The 20,317-nt window shown below is 35.3% G+C and overlaps 1 protein-coding gene across 2 annotated transcripts; it reads right to left on the bottom strand.

The window, feature by feature from the left end:
• Nucleotides 1-433: 433 nt before the first annotated feature.
• On the bottom strand, nucleotides 434-19,287 carry fxyd5 (FXYD domain containing ion transport regulator 5). Of its 2 annotated transcripts, XM_027147701.2 has the most exons (9): nucleotides 19,094-19,264; nucleotides 10,753-10,801; nucleotides 10,011-10,085; nucleotides 8,819-8,977; nucleotides 6,959-7,039; nucleotides 6,210-6,239; nucleotides 5,476-5,550; nucleotides 3,643-3,688; nucleotides 434-1,270 (listed from the first exon to the last, which is right to left on the bottom strand). In XM_027147701.2, exons 1-9 carry the CDS (start codon nucleotides 19,103-19,105, stop codon nucleotides 1,246-1,248), a joined length of 552 nt encoding a protein of 183 aa, XP_027003502.1. In that variant the 5' UTR covers nucleotides 19,106-19,264; the 3' UTR covers nucleotides 434-1,245. The 2 variants fall into 2 exon arrangements, with proteins under 2 accessions (XP_027003502.1, XP_027003503.1); XM_027147702.2 differs by lacking the exon at nucleotides 6,959-7,039 and having other exon boundaries at nucleotides 19,094-19,287.
• Nucleotides 19,288-20,317: the final 1,030 nt, after the last annotated feature.

The following is a 20,317-nucleotide window of genomic DNA, read 5'->3' as shown; positions in this document are numbered from 1 at the left end:
CGTGAAATTATATTTCAGTTTAGGGTTGACTAATATTAGGGAATTTGAGTGTTACTTGTTTTTAGTAGAACAGGAATACTGTCTCACTTTATCAATGTTAATTTTGTTGTTTGTTCTGTAATCAGTTATTCATATATATATATATATATATATATATATATATATATATATATGACAATTGTCACTCAAGGACTATATATTGTTGAAATGATGCAATAGTTTTGAAATTTCTACTGGAGATAAATGTCTATTAGAATTTTGACTTTTTTTTCCTACCAGAATATCAAATAAAATATATATTTCTTTCTTTCTCTTCAATCATCATCATTTAGCTCTTATTTCTACCTTCTATAGTGTTGAAAGCAAGGAAAAGCTCTGAATCTCAAACAAAAACTTAATGCAGGTGTGAGTTCAAACCTCCGAACAAGCCAGATGAGTGTTTTTGGACATGTTTATAACATTTCAACATGTTTTCTCTTTTAGTCATGGAAATATACAGTACTAAGATTACAACGATGATAGCTGTTGTCTGCCGTCAGCATGTTCCTGTTTTCCATTGTTTACAGTCACCCTTTGTGCCCTGAAGTTTCGTAACCTGTAAAAAGAGTCCTTTTTTCCTATGAGCTCTGAAGCAGTGAACAAGTATTGACAAGTCCTTAATAGGTTGGCAGACCAGTCATGGGATTCAAGACTTACTGAGAACAAATAATGACCTCATCCATATAGCTTTATTTCCTTCTTTGACACTCTAAAATGTTGCTTTTGTGCCAAAATGAATTTTAGGCCTCTTGAGGGCACTTTTGAGCCACAAAAGCCCATTTTTTCCAATAAATAAGACTGATAAATGCAGTGTGTTATGGAAGGAAACACAGACATGGAGCAGTGTAAAAGGTGTGACAGCAAAGAAAGCACACAAAGTCAGACATTCATAGATGTGTGTGTGTGTCAGAGATGTGTTAGTCAGAGGTGTGTGTGGTTTGTCTTTAAGGGAGTGGATGCCCTTTGCAGCATGATGGCACACGTCCCTATTCTCCCGCACTTCTTTTGTTACAAACCAGGAAGTCAGGTTTACATTGTTGAAATATACAGGTACATGCACAGGTAGCAAAGCTTGATTACTGGGGATAGGCAGAAAATCTTCACATGTTCTTCTATTCATAATTATTATTATGACACACAAACACACGTGGTATGCAGTGCAAACAGGTCTGGATGTCTGTCCGATGCTGCTGTTTGTCTGCCGAGTTACATTCTGGTCACCTCATATGATCTGAAAACAGAACACATCACGCACATTACATCCATGAACACACTATTAGTTGAGTGTTATGTTTATTTAATTTCTTTAACTGATAGATTTTAACACAGATTTTGGTTTATTTTTAAATCAAGTGTGATATTTTTAACAGACCAATGCTCTTAATACAGTGCTGAATAATAATGCAGTAATTATTAAAGAATCTGAAATCTGCTTTAATTATTATTATTATTATTATTATTATTATTATTATTATTATTATTATTATTATTATTATTATTATTATTTGTTCTGTATCCTCAGAAAACCTCTTTGTTTCTGAAAACTTTTAACTGAACTCAAATACAGTATCTTGTCAAAAGTATGTGAACACTTTTAGTTCCCCTTTCCCAGTCAAAATGATCTCCACTCTTCTCAGAAAGCTTTCCTCTAGATGTTGGAACATGGCTTTGGGGATTTGTGTTCATTCAGCTACAAGGGCGTTAGTTTGATCAGGCACCGATGTTGTAAGATTGAGGAGGTCTGTGGTGCAGTCATTGTTCCAGTTCATCCCAAAGGTGTTCAGTGGGGTTGAGTTCAGAGCTCTGTGAAGGACACTTGAGTTCTTCCACAACAGTCTTGTAAAAACATTTCGTCATGGACCTTAATTCACACACAGGGGCTTTGTCATGCTGGAGAAGATTTGGGATTCTTAGAAATTGCAACACTACAAAATAAAAAAATAATTTAGGGATGGCTGTCATATGGGTGTGATGGTCAAGAATTCACATGCTTTTGCCTATATATAAAGTATTTTTTTCTCAAAGTTTACATGTGTGACATACATTCTTACCCAAACCTCCATACATTTATGACTGATAGTGCCTTGAACTTGAAATCGTATGTATGTTCACTTCTTTTTAAAATGTTCTCACATTCTACCTTGCGTTCTAAAAAAAAGGTCTAACAATATACTCAACAAAAGTCACAAATAGAAAAAGCTCTAGAATGTTACTGATATTTCTTTTTGTGTTACAAATAAGAAAAGATTATATGTAAACGTATTTATACTGTAATTCACAAATGAGGTGTTTGATAGTTATGTGTAGTTCAGCAGCTCCACTGGAGCAGAGGAAGGACGGAGCAGCATTCACAATACTACAATGATAAATGCTGATTTGGCATTTTAGCACCTTTTCAATCTCTCCAACTCTCTGGAAAATAGCATGTGGAACATATTATTATCTCTGCCTCACATTGTTCAAATGACATAATTGCTTCTTTTTTAATGGATGGCCTTATGCTCTTGTCATGCCAGCCCTTGTCAGCCTGACATAATGTGAACACTGGTAAACTGTCAGCTTAAAGCTTTAATTATATTTAACTGCTCTGGATAGCTGTGGTTTTGTGTCATAAACACCACTAAGATGCCTACAGAGACAACATCTTCTCAAAGAAGTCTTATTTGGTGACCTTCTAAATATATTGTTATATCATCTGCCAAGTAACATTATAGATTTTTTATCAGCATTGAGACCAATTCAACAACTAAACCTAGAGAACATTCATTCATTCATTAGCATTCATAAACACTCAACAGTAGTCCAGGCAAGAGATGTAGACTTCTGGGAACTGAAAATGTACTGTATTTAATAGAATTTCAGCTGGTATAAAAACAAGATCATTACGACTGACCAGTCAATGCCAATATTCCCACTGTTTAAAAGAAAACAACCAGAAGCTTTGTTTGTCTCATATATTGACAAGTTATTCTTTCATTACTCTTGCTTTATTTAATTTAACACATCTGATAGATTAATCAAAACAATGATTAAACCAAAAACAAGACTTGCAATAAAACTCTAACTAAATTGCAATTGATTGCTACAGTCAAAACCTTAACAAATGTATTACTGATCGATTTCTATTGGGAAAAATAAAGTATATTATTTTTTTTGCAATGTTTGTCTTGCTTCCTATCTTTCCATCTGTTTTGACAGTAATTGCTGAATAAAAATGTTTTCCCATGTTTTTATTGTCTTCAAATTGATGCCGCAAGTCATAATAGCAACATGTCTATTGTATTCAGCCAACGTGTTGTGTACAGTACATAGAACAGCAGCTGCTGTGTTGATATTTTACGCACAAAGCATCAAATATTTGACAGACTCTCTTTGCTTCAGCAAAGACTGGAGTCTAAAGGAAACTAAAATCACTACAATTTACCTGAATTTCAGGCCAACACTGGGTACTACACATTATTAGCTGCAGTTTTCAGGAAAATAATACAGGTCCTCATGGTAAAAGTCCCCCACAAGTTAAAATATGTCATATTTTCTGATATATGACATTTGATTTCCACCAAGATATAATATCTGCCTATACACACACATTGACACACTTACCTTCCTTTGCCCGCTTTACAACGGCGGCCACATCTGACTTTGCCACCTTGGATTAAATAAAGAGAAAATGACAGAAATAGGTATTTTTTACATTGAACTCTTGTGAGAAGTGAAGAAAAAAAAACATTTTATTTATAATTTTATTTAACAGTGGACTCAGAAAGTATTCAGACCTCCTACCCAATTTTATGTTGCAGCCTGATATTACAATTGTCCAAAAAAATTGTCCTCGTTAATCTACCCCATAATAACAAATTAAAAACAGAATAAATGTCTGTAAATTTATAAAAAGAAAACTACTGAAATATCTCATGTACATAAGTATTCAGACCCGTTGCAACAACACATGAAATTTAGCTCAGGTGAATCCCATTTCTTTGGATTGTCGCCGAGAGGTTTCAGCACCTTCATTCGAACCATGTGTGGTAAATCTAATTGATTGGACATGATCTGGAAAGGGAAACACCTCTCAATAGAAGAACTCACAGCTGGAAATACATTTCAGAAAAAAAAACAACAACATGAGGTTACTGAGGAATCGCCTGCAGAGCTTGGAGACAGGATTGTTGCAAGGCCCAGATCTAGGGAAGGCTACAAAAAAACTTCTGCTTTAATAAAGATTCCCAAAAGCACGGTGGACTCCATAATTCTCAAATGGAAGATGTGGAATTCTAAACTAGGACTCTTTCGAGAGCTGGTTGGTCACCTAGCGTCAACATTTTGAATTTCCTACAGTGACCCATCCAGAACCCTGACTTGAACCTTATTGGACATTCAGGACAGACATGAAAATGGCTATCCACTGGTGGTCCCCATCCAACCTGACCAAGCTTGAGAGGATTTGTGAAAAAGAATGACATTACATGTGATATATAAGATATTTTTTTTAATAGATTTACCGACTTTTCAAAATTCAGTTTTCACTTTTCATGATTATGGCTACTGAGTGTAGATTAATGAGAAAAAAAAATGACAACAAAATTCATCATAGTGAAGGGGGTCTGAATGCTTTCCAAATCCACTGTATATTAGTCAGCATCACTTTTGGCCTCCTCAGGTTATTTGTAAGATAAAGTTAAATAGCTGACTAAAGTCAGATATCACATTTTCTAAAAAACAACCTTGATATTTATATTTCCCTCCTTGCTACTTTTTCTCTATTATTTTCTCGTTTGCTAATTTTCATCAACTATCTGCACCTATAACAGGAAAGCTACCATCTGGAAAGGTTAAACTCTAGCACATGCGTCTTCCGAGCCATTGCATCCTCTGAACGTACTCAGAGCCAAGTGCCAACCACTCTCTTCCGCATACAAGAGCTAACAGATGCCCATGATTAGCTACTGTCACTCTGATTGACAGGGGAAACTTATACTGTCACTCACACACAGACAACACAGGTAATTTTGTTCTCTTGGATTACATACCCTCACTATCTCCCAGCGACAGATAAAACACCTTTCTGTCATGAAATGGTGACCATGCAAGAGATCCCTATTCATATTTTTAAACTTTGTTCTTTTTGCATACTAAGATGACAGACATATTCAGTTGTATTGGGGTTAATAATCTTAATATTTACTGATGTTTGCGTATGTCACTACATACACTGCATGTGAGTAAAATTATTATTTTGATGAATAAAATCAATGTTTCTGAAATGTTTGTCTGTCTGGCAGGTGGCTTTTAGACTGTTATGTCTTATTCAAACATTTACACACAACCTCACTAAAGCATTAATAAATGAGACCCAACTATAATTGGCTGATTAACTGTAGAACATTACGACAATTTTATTAGAAGATCATATCAGAAACTTCGGGAATTACTCACAGGAAATCACCAAGATGCCTAACACGAAGAGCACAGCAGCTATAGTCAGCCCCGCTGTCCTCAGAGAGCTATAATCTGTAAGAAGAAACAACAACGAAGACAAAATACAGGTTCACAATTATAAACCTTGAAGAAAATAAGTTATTTTTTTTTAAAAAACACTAGTCCAAAAAACATGTTTGAAAAAAAAAAAAAGTTTAATCATTTCTGAATGTCAATTTGAGAAAATCAGCTTTAACTAATATTATAACATTTGATCATTGTCTAGGTCTTTTAACATATGCATGAATGTAGAATAAATAGTTTCTAATAATTGAAAATAAAAAGCAAATAAAAAAACCCACACAAACAGTACACCTTTCCTGCTTTGACGTTTTCAATGTGTCTTTCATTATATGGTAAGTATTTATAGAGAACCTTCTGTGCTAGATCGATAAGCAATCAAGTGATAGAAAAGATCAAATAACATAAAAGCAATGAACTGAAGGTTCAAATGCTTCGTCTTCCAGTTTTCTATGTTGTCGTTGTGTAAAAATATAAATCCAATGTTAATCCTGTAGTGTGACTCAATACTAAATGTTTAAGTGTGTGATATTCTAACAAAAGGGTACAATACTGTACATGCTACAGATTCAATGAATAAACAAAAGAATAAACAAATAAATAAACAAATAAACATGCAAGTAAACAAGCAAACAAACAAACAAATAAATAAATAAATGTTGTACTCTTACCATAAATGAAAGGTTTGTCCCACTTCTCATCTGTGGAGAAAATACCACATCAGAATTGGTACAACTATACAGCAAATGTAATTACTTACAGCTTAAAATGACTCTCACATCATCTGGCACAGTAATAACACGTAATAGCATAATAAATATGCTAATGCAATTAGAACTATATTTTTGTCTAAATCACTTCTAACATACAATTTTGCATCCAGGCTCAATGATTGAGATATGCAGTTTGCTTGATATGAAATGTGGAGCAATAAGCTTTCCTTAATTGTTTGCTACATTAGATGTGTGGCTTTAGTGCAAAACTAAATAAATTAAAATAACTTCAAACGCCAAAGACGTCTTGGTTGATCAGGATTTTATATATAGTTTGCATGTGCCTGCAGTGACTAACAAATGGTATGGGAGATACATACTCATCTGTCTGAACAGTGAATTGCTATTTATCTGATCCTGAAATAGCTAGAGAGTGTACATTGTTCCATGAACAGGGAGCTGTTAATGTCAGCTACAGGGATGTGATAAGGAGAGAAACAGTCCAGAAAGAGAAAGAAAAAGAGAGGGGGGAAGGAGAGAGAGGGGGGAAAGGGAGAGAGAGAGAGAGAGAGAGAGAGAGAGAGAGAGAGAGAGAGAGAGAGAGAGAGAGAGAGAGAGAGAGAAAGAGGGGGAGAGGGGAAGGAGGGAGAGAGAGAGAGATAGAGAAGAGAGAGAGAGAGAGAGAGGCTAAGTTTAATTCACTTTACCCCATTTGATTTCCCCAACCACGGTTGTTTTAGAACCAATGGTTCTTTGGCTGTTTGTTGTTAAATTGGTGGTCGGTGGAGCTGCAAGGTTAAGTAAGATACAGTTACTGTGTGAGAGAAACCACTGAATGTACTGAAAATAAAAAATGGCAAAACAAATTACTTTTTTCCAGCTCATTTTATGTGTGGAACAAAATTTCCTTCCTTAAAAAAAGTGTATGGAGATATCCAGCTCTCATTAGACTCTCCGCCTGTGAGGTACAGTCCTCTTATCGCACTCATATGGGTCCATCCATAATTACTTCTAATTAATTTCCAGGTGCACTCATTTTCTTTCTGACCTGTCTTTCAAATTGATTTTTAATATATTTCAATGACGTGCCTCTCTGAGGGAATGTGCTCAGTTTAATGGCATGCCATAATGCATAGTATCAGAAATCCTACATATCTTTAAGCCTCTCAACATGCGACGAGGGTTGAACACTTTTCTAATTACCTGCTAATTAGTTTTTGAGTTACGAGTGCCCTTGGCATGCACTACAGAGTGACAGTCACCCTGTTTTATTTTCCTTCAGGATCTCACAGCCTTCTAAACACTTACTGAAAAACATATTTTTTTGTTATCAGTGGCCATTAAAAAGGACTTGGGCAGGTTTACACCTCTCTGATCTGTTGATTAGGAAATGCCGTTAATAACAAACACAGGTTTACATGAATGTGCTCATTCCTCATTGCTTTTAAAGACATATTGTTATTGTTCATTACATTACAAAAAAAAAACAACAACATGTAATTGTTGATATAATGAGGTTTTTAAATGTAAATGTTTTTAGCATGGAGATCCTTACAGTACGTAGCATTTTTGGTGTCTACATAATTAGAGGTTTGTAACAGTAAGTAAATCGTTTGGGAAAGTCTTCAGGACAGAGGTGTATTTTTCTCTTATCAACTTCAACAGAGAGAATAAAAGAAAGCCTGGTGAGTGGATGATTGTTTAGCTACTGTATAGATAAATTGCTGTGGCATAAATAAATAGAATACTTTTGGACATGCTATCATAAGGTAAAGCAATTAAAAAAAATTAAATAGCAACCAAAATGTGAGCTCAAAGAATGCCAGCCAAGGCTAATGAATCTAATATTGTATCTGAATCACTGAACCTGTGGTAACATATTTGCACTGTCTTGGTCACCTGAACTTGTACAATTCAACTGTGTGTGCATATATTTTCTACATTTGGAACATATACCCCGGATATGCGGTAGAAAATGAGAGAGAGAGAGAGTTGAACATATACCCATACCCAAAGTTGCAAAAGATATTTTATAGTATAAAATAAAGCTAAAATATCAACTAAAAGTGCTTGCTTTGTTTTGTTATTTTAGTTCACTTAGTCCTCAGGTTGAATTGATGTTCTCCTGTATGCAAATGTTGCGTTATTCCGCCCACAATTATCATGTTGATGACCATAGGGGTTATGTAGTTCACAGGGATATGTTCTTTAATTGCTACATGCTAATGTAATACATGCCAATTTTATTATTATTAGTAGTAGTAGTGGTAGTAGTAGTAGTATCATCTTTTTGGGTTTTATTTTCTTTCTTTTTCCAACAGAATCTGGTTTCATAAAAGGTAATTCTACATTCATTAAAATAAGCAATCCTTGGCATGCTTCTGTGGTATAAGAGGAATCAGCTTTTACTCCTGTCATCTGAATTACAATACTGATGTGTAAGTAGATCTACCATATTTACCAATTTCCCTGATAATCTTTAGCTACCTCTAGTTTCTCCCATTGGATCTGGTCTTGATTAGTAAAGCATTTTAAATGTATCATTAAAACAGGATTGATGACATTACCTAGTGTTGTTTCCATACTGATACTGGATTTGTTTTCATCGTTTTCCAAGTCCTCCGAATGCACTGCAGTAGTGTTTGTTTTCATGTCTGATATCTCAGGAGTGACAGTGATATTAGTGGGTGATATAGTTGTACCAAAGTTGGTTGTTTTCTCTCCATCTGGAATGTGCAAAAGATTTTAGAAATCTTAATTATTGCATGCAGCCTACATTTTATGGACACACAGACCATATCAATATGGGGCATATTCAGAGAAGTAGTGAGAAGTCTAGAAGTCTAATCAATATCCTATTGCTAATTTGAGATACAGTAATAATAGTGTATTATCCAGAAAGTATTCACCACCAGCTTGCTCCATTTTTGCTGTTTTGTTGCATCAAATTTAGAATGGGATGTAACTGTCTACAAAAATAAAATGTTAAATATTAAGATACACTCTTAGATAAAAAAAAAATCTTAATTGAAAGGTATTCGTGTACTTATAAATTAAGAAGACCTTTTTTTAATCAATTCTGAGAAAATTCAGTGCAAACTTTCTTTCTGTAGCAATTGCAAACTTGGGTTGTCTCAGAGGGTCTATATGAGCTTTGCAAATTTTGACTTTGCATTTTTTTTAATCCTCAATGCAAAATTTCTACAACTACTAAATTATCATTGTTGGTGGACAGCAATTTTCAGCTCAGGAAAATTTTCAACTAAGCTTTAAGTCTGGCCTTTACTTGTTATTGGGGTGGTACTTCATATAGTACTTATCTAAGTGTAGTGCATTTTGTTTTTTTGGTTTTGTTACCTTTAAATATTAACTGGAAAGATACATACAGTTTTGTACTGTAAATCAATTTTAAATGCACAACATATCCAGGTCCAGCTAAAAAAATATTTAAAGGCTTAAGGTTACCAATGCCAAACGGGCACCAGCCCCAAGTAACTGTACAGTTTATTACTTTCTTCTGACATCGTAGATGTTTGGTTTCATAATTGTCTTCTCCTATGTGTATTAGACTATTAATATTTATGATGTTTTATTGTATGTTTTTCGGCATGTCTATTGACATACAATTTGAACTAAAATTGGTAACTCTGAACATCACCCTATATTGATACAGGAAATTCTGCAGTAACAACATACCGTATAAAAGTAAATTACAATTGCTTTCTAAGGCAGTCGGCAATGGGAAATGAGAAAAATTACCTGTGTCGGCTGTAACTTTTGTGGTAAGTGAAGGTTGGAGATCCGGCGAGAGTGAAACATTTCCACCAGCATATGCTTTGGAATGATGGAATAAACATGTGAGAAGCCTCAATACTTGTATAATTATATAATTGTGCATTCTAAGTGCCTAAAATTTCCCAAGGCAGGTGGAAACCCACTGGCTACCAAGAAAACCATTAAATTCTTTATGATAATTCATGCAAATGGAAAAAGTGCGAGTTTGGAGTTTAAAGATTTCCCAATTGCTGCATCACCAAGAAAAATAATTTAAAAAAATGAAAAGAAAAGAAATTCAATAATTATGCCATTATGATCCATTAGGAGAAACGGAACAATAAGAACTCTTTAATGCTCTTCCAGTTTTTGGATAAAAAAATAAAACCAGCTATTCTCAAATGGATGCAAATGTATCTGACTGCTGACATAATAGTGATGTGATTTCGGTTCCTGTGTTATAAAAGGATCGTTTCAATCTAAGGCCATCACACAAAGAAGAATTGTCGTGAAAATGTCTGGTCCACTTAACACATTTCTGAAATTTCCATATCATATTTTGTTTTAGAGAGAACAAATGATGATCATACACTCTGAGCTGTATGTAAAAGGAAGGGAAAGCCGAAGAAGGAAAATGTGTTAGAGAGATTTTCTGGAATTAGCAATGGAGAGACAAATACTGTACAGACACAGAATAAATCCACTGAGGTGGAGTATGATGACTCACCTCTGAAGTAGAAGAAGAACAGTAATAGTACACTTCTTTCCCAGATTTTCTGTAAAAAGTAACACACTCATAATCATGCAAATACACAGCTACTCTAATAGAACTATGTGCTTCATTCATTTTCCATAAACCTCAGTTTTTTGATTACATTTTAGAAATTTTTTCCTTATACTGCACAACAATTCTCTTGAATTCTCAAAAGCCACTTGTCACAATATGTGCTAGCTCTAACTAAGATCAAAAGTTTATAATAAAGTGCTCATTTCTATCGTAACAACTCATTTGTACTGTACGGCCTCATATGGAGGATGATCATGTGATCGAAAGGTAATAACAAATGTCTAAATTGTGGTGTTGAATAAGTGTGTGAAAGAATAACATGCAATCGTGATACGACGAACCTTTCTGTAAGAAGACGTTTATTTACTATTTATGGAAGGAGTCTCCAGTGTCAGTTATTTGCCAAAGTTTTCCAACACAGGAAAGTCTTTGGACTTTATGCTTTCTCTCTAACATGGCAAGCTGGAATGACTTATTATAGTTGTTATAATGTAAATAACAAGAAACTAACTTGTTTTATATGTATTTGCTTTAATGCACTTTAGTACTTTAATGCTAAAGACACTACACAAAACCGTTTCTTCAGTCGTCTATCCTTAGAGTACCTTTGGTAAGTACTAAACACTGCATACCAGGAACATCCTACAAGGCCTCCTGCTTTGGAGATGCTTGTCTAGTCTTCAGAGCCCTTTGTTAAATTCACTTAGATTCTTTCCCATTTTTTTTTTTTTTCAATACATCAACTGCAGGAACTAACTGTTGACTTGCTTCCTATTTTACTCCACCCCTTGGCAGATAGCACTGAAACAAGAATCAATGTTATTTACTTCAGTAATCACTGTTTTATATGTTATAGATGATCTGTTTCTTGTGTTTATTAAGGTACCTATTTTCCATAAGAGATCTTTTCAAAATAATACCTGAGCATTTATTTCAGCTTTTATTTACCACCAGATGTTCATTGTGCCAATAGTTTATACAAATATGTTAGTATTATTGATGGTGTTTTTTCCTTTTTGGCTTGAACCTGAATCCATAAGGTTGCCTTCCACAAGTGTCACACAATACTTTGCAGGAAATTCTGCCTCTTCAGACAGAACTGCTGTAAATCAGTCAGGTTTTCTATAAGATTCAGGTTTTCTATCAGTCAAGTTTCTATAAGATTCAGGTCAGAGCTTTGTTATGGCCACTCTATTACTTTCACTTTGTTGTCTTTAAGTTGTTTTGTTAGTACTGTAAAGATAGGTTGAGGATCATTGCTGTTGTGACCACGTTTTTGTTTCCTCTGGCCAAAGAATACTCCACCAATACACTGGTGATCAAGTGCAAGCTTGGTGAAACTCAGGCTTAATGCTAGTTGTGTATAATTCTGTACCTGAGGTGTCCTACTCCTTCATCAGTTGCTTTGTTATTCTCTTCAGATTCAGTGAGTCTTTCTGGCCAAAGTTTGTTCATCCCTAGGAGTATTTTGTGCCTCTGTTCTGAATGATGCATTGTCAGTGTGGCCCCAAACTTTAAAAAAAATATTTTCCTACAGTTAAGATGCTTGTGTTACTTTCAGTTGTTTGGAAACTAAAGTTCTCACAGTGCCAAAGGAAATCTCTAGCAGTCTGCCTTTTTTATAGCCAACAGTGTGCTCGTGTTAACTCCTAATAATTGCAATTGGCAAATCAGAGGCTTCTAAAAGTCTTTACATCAATTTCTGTAATTTTCCAGAATATCAGCTTGGTGTAGGCAACTTAGGGCCTATTGGATTCTGATGTATTGAATTAAAGCTTAAATAAATCTTTAGCGATTTTTTCAATTGTTAATTGTTTATTAGTACAGTAATTGTTTTAAAATGACTAGTAATGTGAAAAAGAAATAGATGATAACAGGGAGGGATCTCCCTATCAATTCGCTCCATATAGAAGTATTCAGGCTGTAGCCTTATTACATGCACTTCTGTGTTTGTCCTGTGTGTGTTTACTTTGTCACATGTATTTTGCATTGGTTTGTGTCCTGTCTCTGCCCTTGTATTGTTAGTGGTTGTCTCCCACATGTTTCCAGTTCAACCTTTAATACGTATTGGTATCTACACCCTCATGTGTTTTAGTTCTGTGCAAAGCATTGCAGCATTGACCCACCTTTTGTGCTGAGCCTGTTCTGTTTCTGTCTTTACTATCCTAGTAAGCTGATTTTGCAAGTTTCTTAATTTTAGTGTTTTGCCCTAGCCTAGTTTGCACAGCATGTAGATCTCCAGACCTGGCCTGCTTTTGACCCTGATCTTGTCTGACGATTTGAATTTGTCTGCATGCTCCATTAATAAAAGACTTAAGCTGAATTTACATGTCTGAACTATTAGTTCATGACAGTGGAGTTTTAAAAAACTGAGACAGAATATCTTTAGTCTAGGCCTACTTTAGGCTATGTCAAATTTTTACTTTGAATGTATATTCCACAACATCAAATGTAAATATATTTTACATATATGTATTTACACATACTGTTGTACAATAATCTACCTCAGGGTGGTAATGGTAGCTTGTATTCCTTACATTGGGTATATTAGTCATTACTTGGAACAAGTACATTCTTTTGTTTTTGTCACACAAGACATTTGAGAGCAAATAATGAATATGAAGATTAATCAGAATTTCCACTTATTTAGGTGGGTCTGCATTAAAATAGAACATGGCAATGGTTGTGTTAGACTACATTGCTGTTCCAGTACATGAAGGGACTATATAGTGTGTGCAGCTCTACTGCCAAAAATCAGGAAGTGTAGGAAGTAATCTTGAATTTAAAATATATTTCTTACCATTTATTTTCTTGACAAATATTTATTGTGAACTTTTTTCAGTTGTAAATTATATATATTATACTGTATAACGTTGCCCTTCTTCAAGACTATGGTGTTACTGCTTTTCTAGCATTTGTAACATCTAAATCCACCACTAATCCAGGAGCCATTACAAATCCACAATCCAATCCAGTCCAGACATTATCTCACTCTCACTTACCCTCCTACTGAACTTTGATAACCCTCATTTCTTGATAACCCTCATTTACTTCTGTGTATTTATGGTGTATTTATACTAGTTCATGCACCACCTGCAAGAGTTTTGCATTTTCAGTGTATTTCTGAGCCCTGTTGGCCTAGCATCTGAGGTTTTGGTCGTCATTGCACATGTAAAAATTTTGGCATCCAAAATGTTTAAGATTATCAGTACGCATGCACACTTTATTACATTAAATTCCTTATCAGATTACTTTGGATTTCATCTGATTTAAAATATTATGTTTTGGCGATAAGAAGTACATTTTGGTATCTGTCAAAGACTGATAGACTTGTAGAGGCTAAAAGCTATGTCTTTGTGGAGAATACATGTTGCTACTCTGACTACATGATCCCTGAACTTATGCCTACACAATCCAGTGAATTTGTTTGTTTTAATAAATATCTAAGAAAAATAGTTGGATGATGACGCCCTGTCATGTGACTTAGGGTGCTTTCAAATCTATAGTTCGGTTCATTTGGTTCGGACCAAAAGCAAAAAATTATACATTGTACCTTTTTACCAGTTTTGGTTCCTTTTCACACCACACTGATCGTTCTGTTCCGCACCAGTTGAAACCAACCAAAATGCAGTCATGTGATAACATCCACATCACTCATTGGCCATATGTCTTTGAGCGTATTTCCTAAACTGCTTCTCGATTGGTCAGAATAAAAGTGCGGGAAATTTCAACGAAACTCCGGAAGTAAACAAAAAGAGGAAAATACAGGAAAATACAGCATACACCATGGTTGTAATCTACTACTACTTGTATACAGCACTCTATGCAAAGTCTTAATTTTCAGAATGAAGCGGGTATGCGGCTTGAAAAGCGTGGATGCTGCTTGACTACGGCAGCTGGTTTAGTCCAAAATGCGCAATACTTTTTGCAGTTAGGTCTGTTTGATCTCGGATCGTGTTCTCACCACAAACGAACCGCTCCAGAGTTCGTTTGAAAGCGTACCGAGACCAACTCTTCAAGGTCCGCTTGTTTGGTCCGCTTTTGGTGCGCACCAGAGTTCGATTGCTGCATTCTCACCTGCCCAAACGAACCGCACCAAATGAGCAATCGAACTCTGGTACGATTCAACCGAACTAAACAAGGCAGGTGTGAAAGCACCCTTAATGAACCATTCACAAGTGGCTTTGCAGAAAAACTGATTTTGGTGCAGATGGAATGCCACTGGTTTTCTAGTGACTTCATCCTGCTAGAATTATGTGTGTTAAAAGGTTCATATATATTTGTACTACAGTTAATTTAAAGTAAAAATATAAATGAATATGTAATACAATCATTTTGACAGGTTGAGATCAGTCCTATAAAACACTGGAATAAAATGTAAATTTTTATGGATCTTGTATGTCAATCCTTTTTTCTTTTCTTGTTCTTAATGGTTCAGTCTCTTGTCATTTCTAGACTGGATTACTGGATGAACGCAATCCGTCCTCTGCAAATGATCCAAAATGCAGCTGCCCGGCTTGTTTTCAACCTGCCAAAGTTCTCGCATACCACCCCGCTGCTGCGATCCCTCCACTGGCTTCCGGTAGCTGCACGCATCCGATTCAAAACACTGATGCTGGCCTACAAAGCCAAAAATGGACCAGCTCCCTCTTACCTCAAAGCCCTCATCATTCCTCGCACTGCACCCCACACCCTCCGATCTACCAGCACTGCTCGACTGGTTCCACCATCTCTCAGGGTAAGAGGCAAGTATACTACAAGACTCTTCTCTGTTCTGGCACCAAGGTGGTGGAATGAACTTCCCCTAGAGGTCAGGACAGCTGAGTCACTGGCTATTTTCAAGCGGCGGTTGAAGACCTACTTATTCAGGAAACACTTCAACTAGCACTTCTTTCCTTATCTTTTGCATTTCAAAAAACAAACAAAAAAAAACAACAAAAAAAAAATTGAGACTTTTTCATTGTAACTTTGAACAAATGTTTTAAACTCATGTAACCTAGCGAACCAGCATTAATGTATTCAGTGTTAGAGATTTAAGCACTTATGTACGTCGCTCTGGATAAGGGCGTCTGCCAAATGCTGTAAATGTAAATGTAATGGATCATGTTGTTATACCAGTTGTACTTCCTCCTGTCCAACAGAGGTGTCACTTTCTAACTTCCAACTACTGTTGTTAGTCATCGTGTGCACCTGTTGAATGTTTATTTTGCATATTTAGTTCTCGTAACACCTAGTTATTTTTTAGCTTCGAAGACTCTTCTACATGCTCAATTAGGTTGAAATAGGTATTTAATATGGAATATTATTATTTTTATATTACAAATATAATAAATATGGGATCATGCATGATTAAAATGTTTCTAAATGGCAGCCCCAGTTTCATCCTCATTTACCGTCACACTTTTGAGGTTATTCAAACACATGCGGTGATTCACATTGAGAATACATCAGACAATGGTCATAGCTCTTCTAGACTTTTAGCTACAACTATTTACTGACAAATATTGGCTTTATTCATGATCACTTGTTATTGTAATCCTAAATGAAGAACTTGAGTATGTGTCCCAGTAAAGATTTAATTTTATCTTGTGTGCATTCAGACATAATTTATCCACCAGCAGCTATCACCACTTATCTGTCAACCAGTCTGTCTTGTGTTTTGTCAGAACTACTGTAACTGGATTCCTAAATGTGGTTATGCCTCTGAATTCACACTTGTTTGTGACAGAATTTGTAATATAAACCTTGTTGAAGTTTTTGCTTGGACAAAAGATAAATGTAAGCTTTTCTATGGTCTTTGCTGACAGATTAATGCTTAATACACATTGAAATAAGCTGTTCTTATGTTCTGAGTCTAAATTATTCAATAAAGCCATACTCAATTTGCTCTAGCTGGCTTCAGCAGAATAACTGAAATCTGTTTTGATGTCCACAATAAGAAGTTGAACGCAATCGTCTTACTCATTTCTGAAAAAATAAAAACACATGTTGCTAAATGCCCCATTGATGGGGTGCAATAGACCACCGAATCAGGACTGAAACCCTTAATCATCTGATAATGCTGATCAGTTAGAAGAACCTTCGATTGATTTGGTGAAACAAGTGGACCCAATCCATGGCATGCCTCACTATGTATCTTTACATGTGACCATTATGGTTAATCTGATGGCAGATGTTGCAATGCACGGTTCATATGGACCCCAAGCATCACAGGCCGATTCAAATATTACATATAGTCTGAACATATAGTATTAAATATAGTGTGAATGAAAAGTCTGCTCCAGTCATCACATTTACACCACTGCACTGTGTGTACACAAGATATTTCAAAATACAACAAGAATATAGATTGATATAAGCATTTACTTGGTTGTTTTTTCTTATATACTTAAATATTATTTTAGCTTTATATCACCCAAATCGAAATTACCTTCAGGCCAAACTCGATCAGTTCCCATGCAGGTATATCAATCCTGGCGAAGTATCACTCTGACTACTTGGTTGCATGTAATCATGTTTGATTGTTGTGGCAAAGATTCAGCCCTGCACCTTAGTATTTTACTCTTTTATACTTCTATAATTTAAGGATGCAATGATTATATTCATACCTATTTGGTGTAACTCAGAAGAGGTTGAGTTCACTATTGAGTCTGTTTCTCCTTAATATTGTTTCTTCATGTCATCTCATGGAGTTTGTCCTTATCACAGGCTTTTCTTCCATACACATTAGTGATCGAAATCTTCAATCACATTTCCGGTGCAAATTGAAATAAAAATTACTTGACCTCATCCATTTCTGGTAAAAGCGGCCACTGACGTAAGTGAATTTGAAAGGAAGCTGATGAAACCATTAAATAAAGCATTGTATCAGTTGCAGTTCCGGTTTCACAAGAATTTGCTTGCAAATATTACACTTTATATCTAACATCTACATGCTGTACTAGCAGTGTGACAATACGATTATCTCCAAAGCCTAGAAGCAAAACTAAGCAACTGGTTTATAAATTAAAACACTCCTGCAAATTATAAATTGTCTAATAGAAACACCCTGAGAAAGATTCTCTCTGTCAAAACATGCCATTCTTCAGCATGTCTCTCATCTTGGTCTCTGTACCTTAATACATGGTAGCATCTTCTGAAGTCAGTGAGCAGTTAAAAGAATAGAAGATGGTGCAAGCATGATTTAAGAGCAGTTAGCATGCAGCAAGCAGAAAGGAAAATGACAACGAACACAACAGGCAGATAAATGATGCTATGTCAGTGGAAACTTTAGGATTTAAGAGCTCTATGGCTCTAAGTGGATCAAATATTTTTAAACACATTTAAATAATGTAAATCATATTTGAATAATTGAAATTGCAAAATTCTGTTTGTGAAAGGAATTTACACAGATGGGGTCTGTGGATTTATTTAATTATTTAATTATTTAAAGTTTGTTTGTTTATATGTTTATTTATTTATTCGAGTACCCAAGACCTCCAGATATCTAACTCCATAACATTTCCATAAAACTTGGTTTCACTTTAGTTACTGAAAAATATTGAACGATTATTGTAGTTAATAATTAATATACCGTACATACTCTAATTACTAAATAATTCACTGGGAGTTTAGGGGTGCTTTCTCTAAGGAAAACAACGATCACTACGAAGGGAATAAGAATAAGTATGGAAAATGTGCAGCTATTAAACGTATTTAAGAAAATACCGAAAATGTTCAATTTTACTTGATGTCACAAATTTTCACGTGTAATACTGTATGTCAGATGACAATGTATGCTGTCATATGCTGTAAAATCAAGCATTTAGCCCTACATTCAAAATAAGATTATATAACTAGATGGATCTACTGTTTTTCTATTCTTTTAAATAATTCTCTTAATGATCAAATCATTTTGTGCAAAGCAGCCCAAGCATGTTAGAATATAAGATGGAGGACAGAGCATCTTGCTGACAAAATGCCCCGGGTTCCACTGAAAGATGAAAGGATGATATATTGATTTATATACTGATCTGTGGATTTTAGTCACATTATAAGCTACATGAAAACATTTCTCTTTATTCACAGACTGGCCTGTTAGCAATGTAAGTGCCACAATAGTAGAAACAGGTAGGAACGTTAGGAGGATCTGACCTCAGAACAATGGAGCACGTGTGTGTTTCAGACTCTACAGCCATGATGCTCAATGACTTCTTATTTCATTCACCCACTTCGCAATCTAAACATTTGTTGTTTTTTGTTTGCTCTCTCATTTCTCAAATCCAACAAACTTTTAGCTTACCTTAGTTGCCATGCTGAAAAGGTTGTGTGCCAGTTTCAGGTTTCAGTGTCCAACAGTCCAGATGCTGCAAAATCAAACCGTTCGTTTGGCCACACCCTTTTCTCTCTACTTCCTTTTTTTTCACCTCGTGGTTTGTTTTTTTCACTCTTTCTGGCAGGCGTAATACATTCTGTTCAGCCCAACCGCTCTCTTTTAGCCCACCAACATCAGCCTTTGTCTGCCAGTCTGTGCCCAGGTCACATGCTCTCTCTGACATTGCGAATGTGTTTGTGTTGGAAGAAGAGACACTGTGGCTGTGTGCATGTCTGTGTTCTACATGTAACTAAGCTTGGAGTAAGAAATAGTTATCCTGCATATTTTCGCCATTACGCCAAGACAACTCCCTCTAACTGATGATAGGTTGCATTTTTAGTCCAATTCACACATTTATTCAACATGATGTTTGAGTAGGTAGCTTATCTGTAGTGTTCTGGGAAAACCCATTAGATTTTGTTGTGGTTACAGTGCATTAGCAACAAGCCAATATCAAAATGCTTTGACCATCATATCAGTAATAAAACCCTACGGACACCTAAACGCTTTCTACTGTAGCTTTTCTACTGACTTTCTGAGACAGTAAATTGTCCTTTTGACCAATATTTATGCTCTAGTGAAATGGACGCTTGCCTAATCAGGTCAGCTTGTAATCGGATAACATTCAATTCAATTGAAATTTATTTGTATAGCACTTTCAAAGCAGCTTTACAGAACATTTTTTAAAAGTACAGAATGTTTAACATTATACAAAGATTTATGTGTGATTTTTTTTCTCAGACCTTTTACTTCTCCAACATAATAATTTGTTTCTCCCTTGCATTCTTTCATCCATCCTTTGTCTATCAATATTAAAAAGGAATGTTTTATCTTCAATTTAATATTACGCAACATAATATTATTAATTATAATGAGTTCTCACAGTAATTATTCCTTCTCTTCAACCTATGAGCCCTCGTTCGAGCCGGTCAGCATTTGTTTTTCAGCTTATGCATGATTTACATGATCTTTCACTCTGTGTGTGGGTGCATGTACTGATGTTCACTGTTTGATTAACTGCTCATGAACACACAGACCCACACATGCACACACACACTTCCAGCATCCTGCTTTTCGAATGAAAACACAATCTTTATTCCACTGTAACATTCTTCCATCCATTTAATATATTTACAGTAAAACAGTGGTGCT

The sequence above is a fragment of the Tachysurus fulvidraco genome, chromosome 11 (assembly GCF_022655615.1).
Source record: "Tachysurus fulvidraco isolate hzauxx_2018 chromosome 11, HZAU_PFXX_2.0, whole genome shotgun sequence".
NCBI classification, from domain to species: domain Eukaryota; kingdom Metazoa; phylum Chordata; class Actinopteri; order Siluriformes; family Bagridae; genus Tachysurus; species Tachysurus fulvidraco.
This window is presented reverse-complemented; position numbering and strand designations above follow the sequence as displayed.

Coding starts and splice junctions, on each gene's coding strand:
- fxyd5 (XM_027147701.2), bottom strand. Junction 7,040..8,818: donor CAGTATGGAAACAACACTAG/GTAATGTCATCA, acceptor TTAACCTTGCAG/CTCCACCGACCACCAATTTA. Junction 1,271..3,642: donor TGTAAAGCGGGCAAAGGAAG/GTAAGTGTGTCA, acceptor TTCTGTTTTCAG/ATCATATGAGGTGACCAGAA.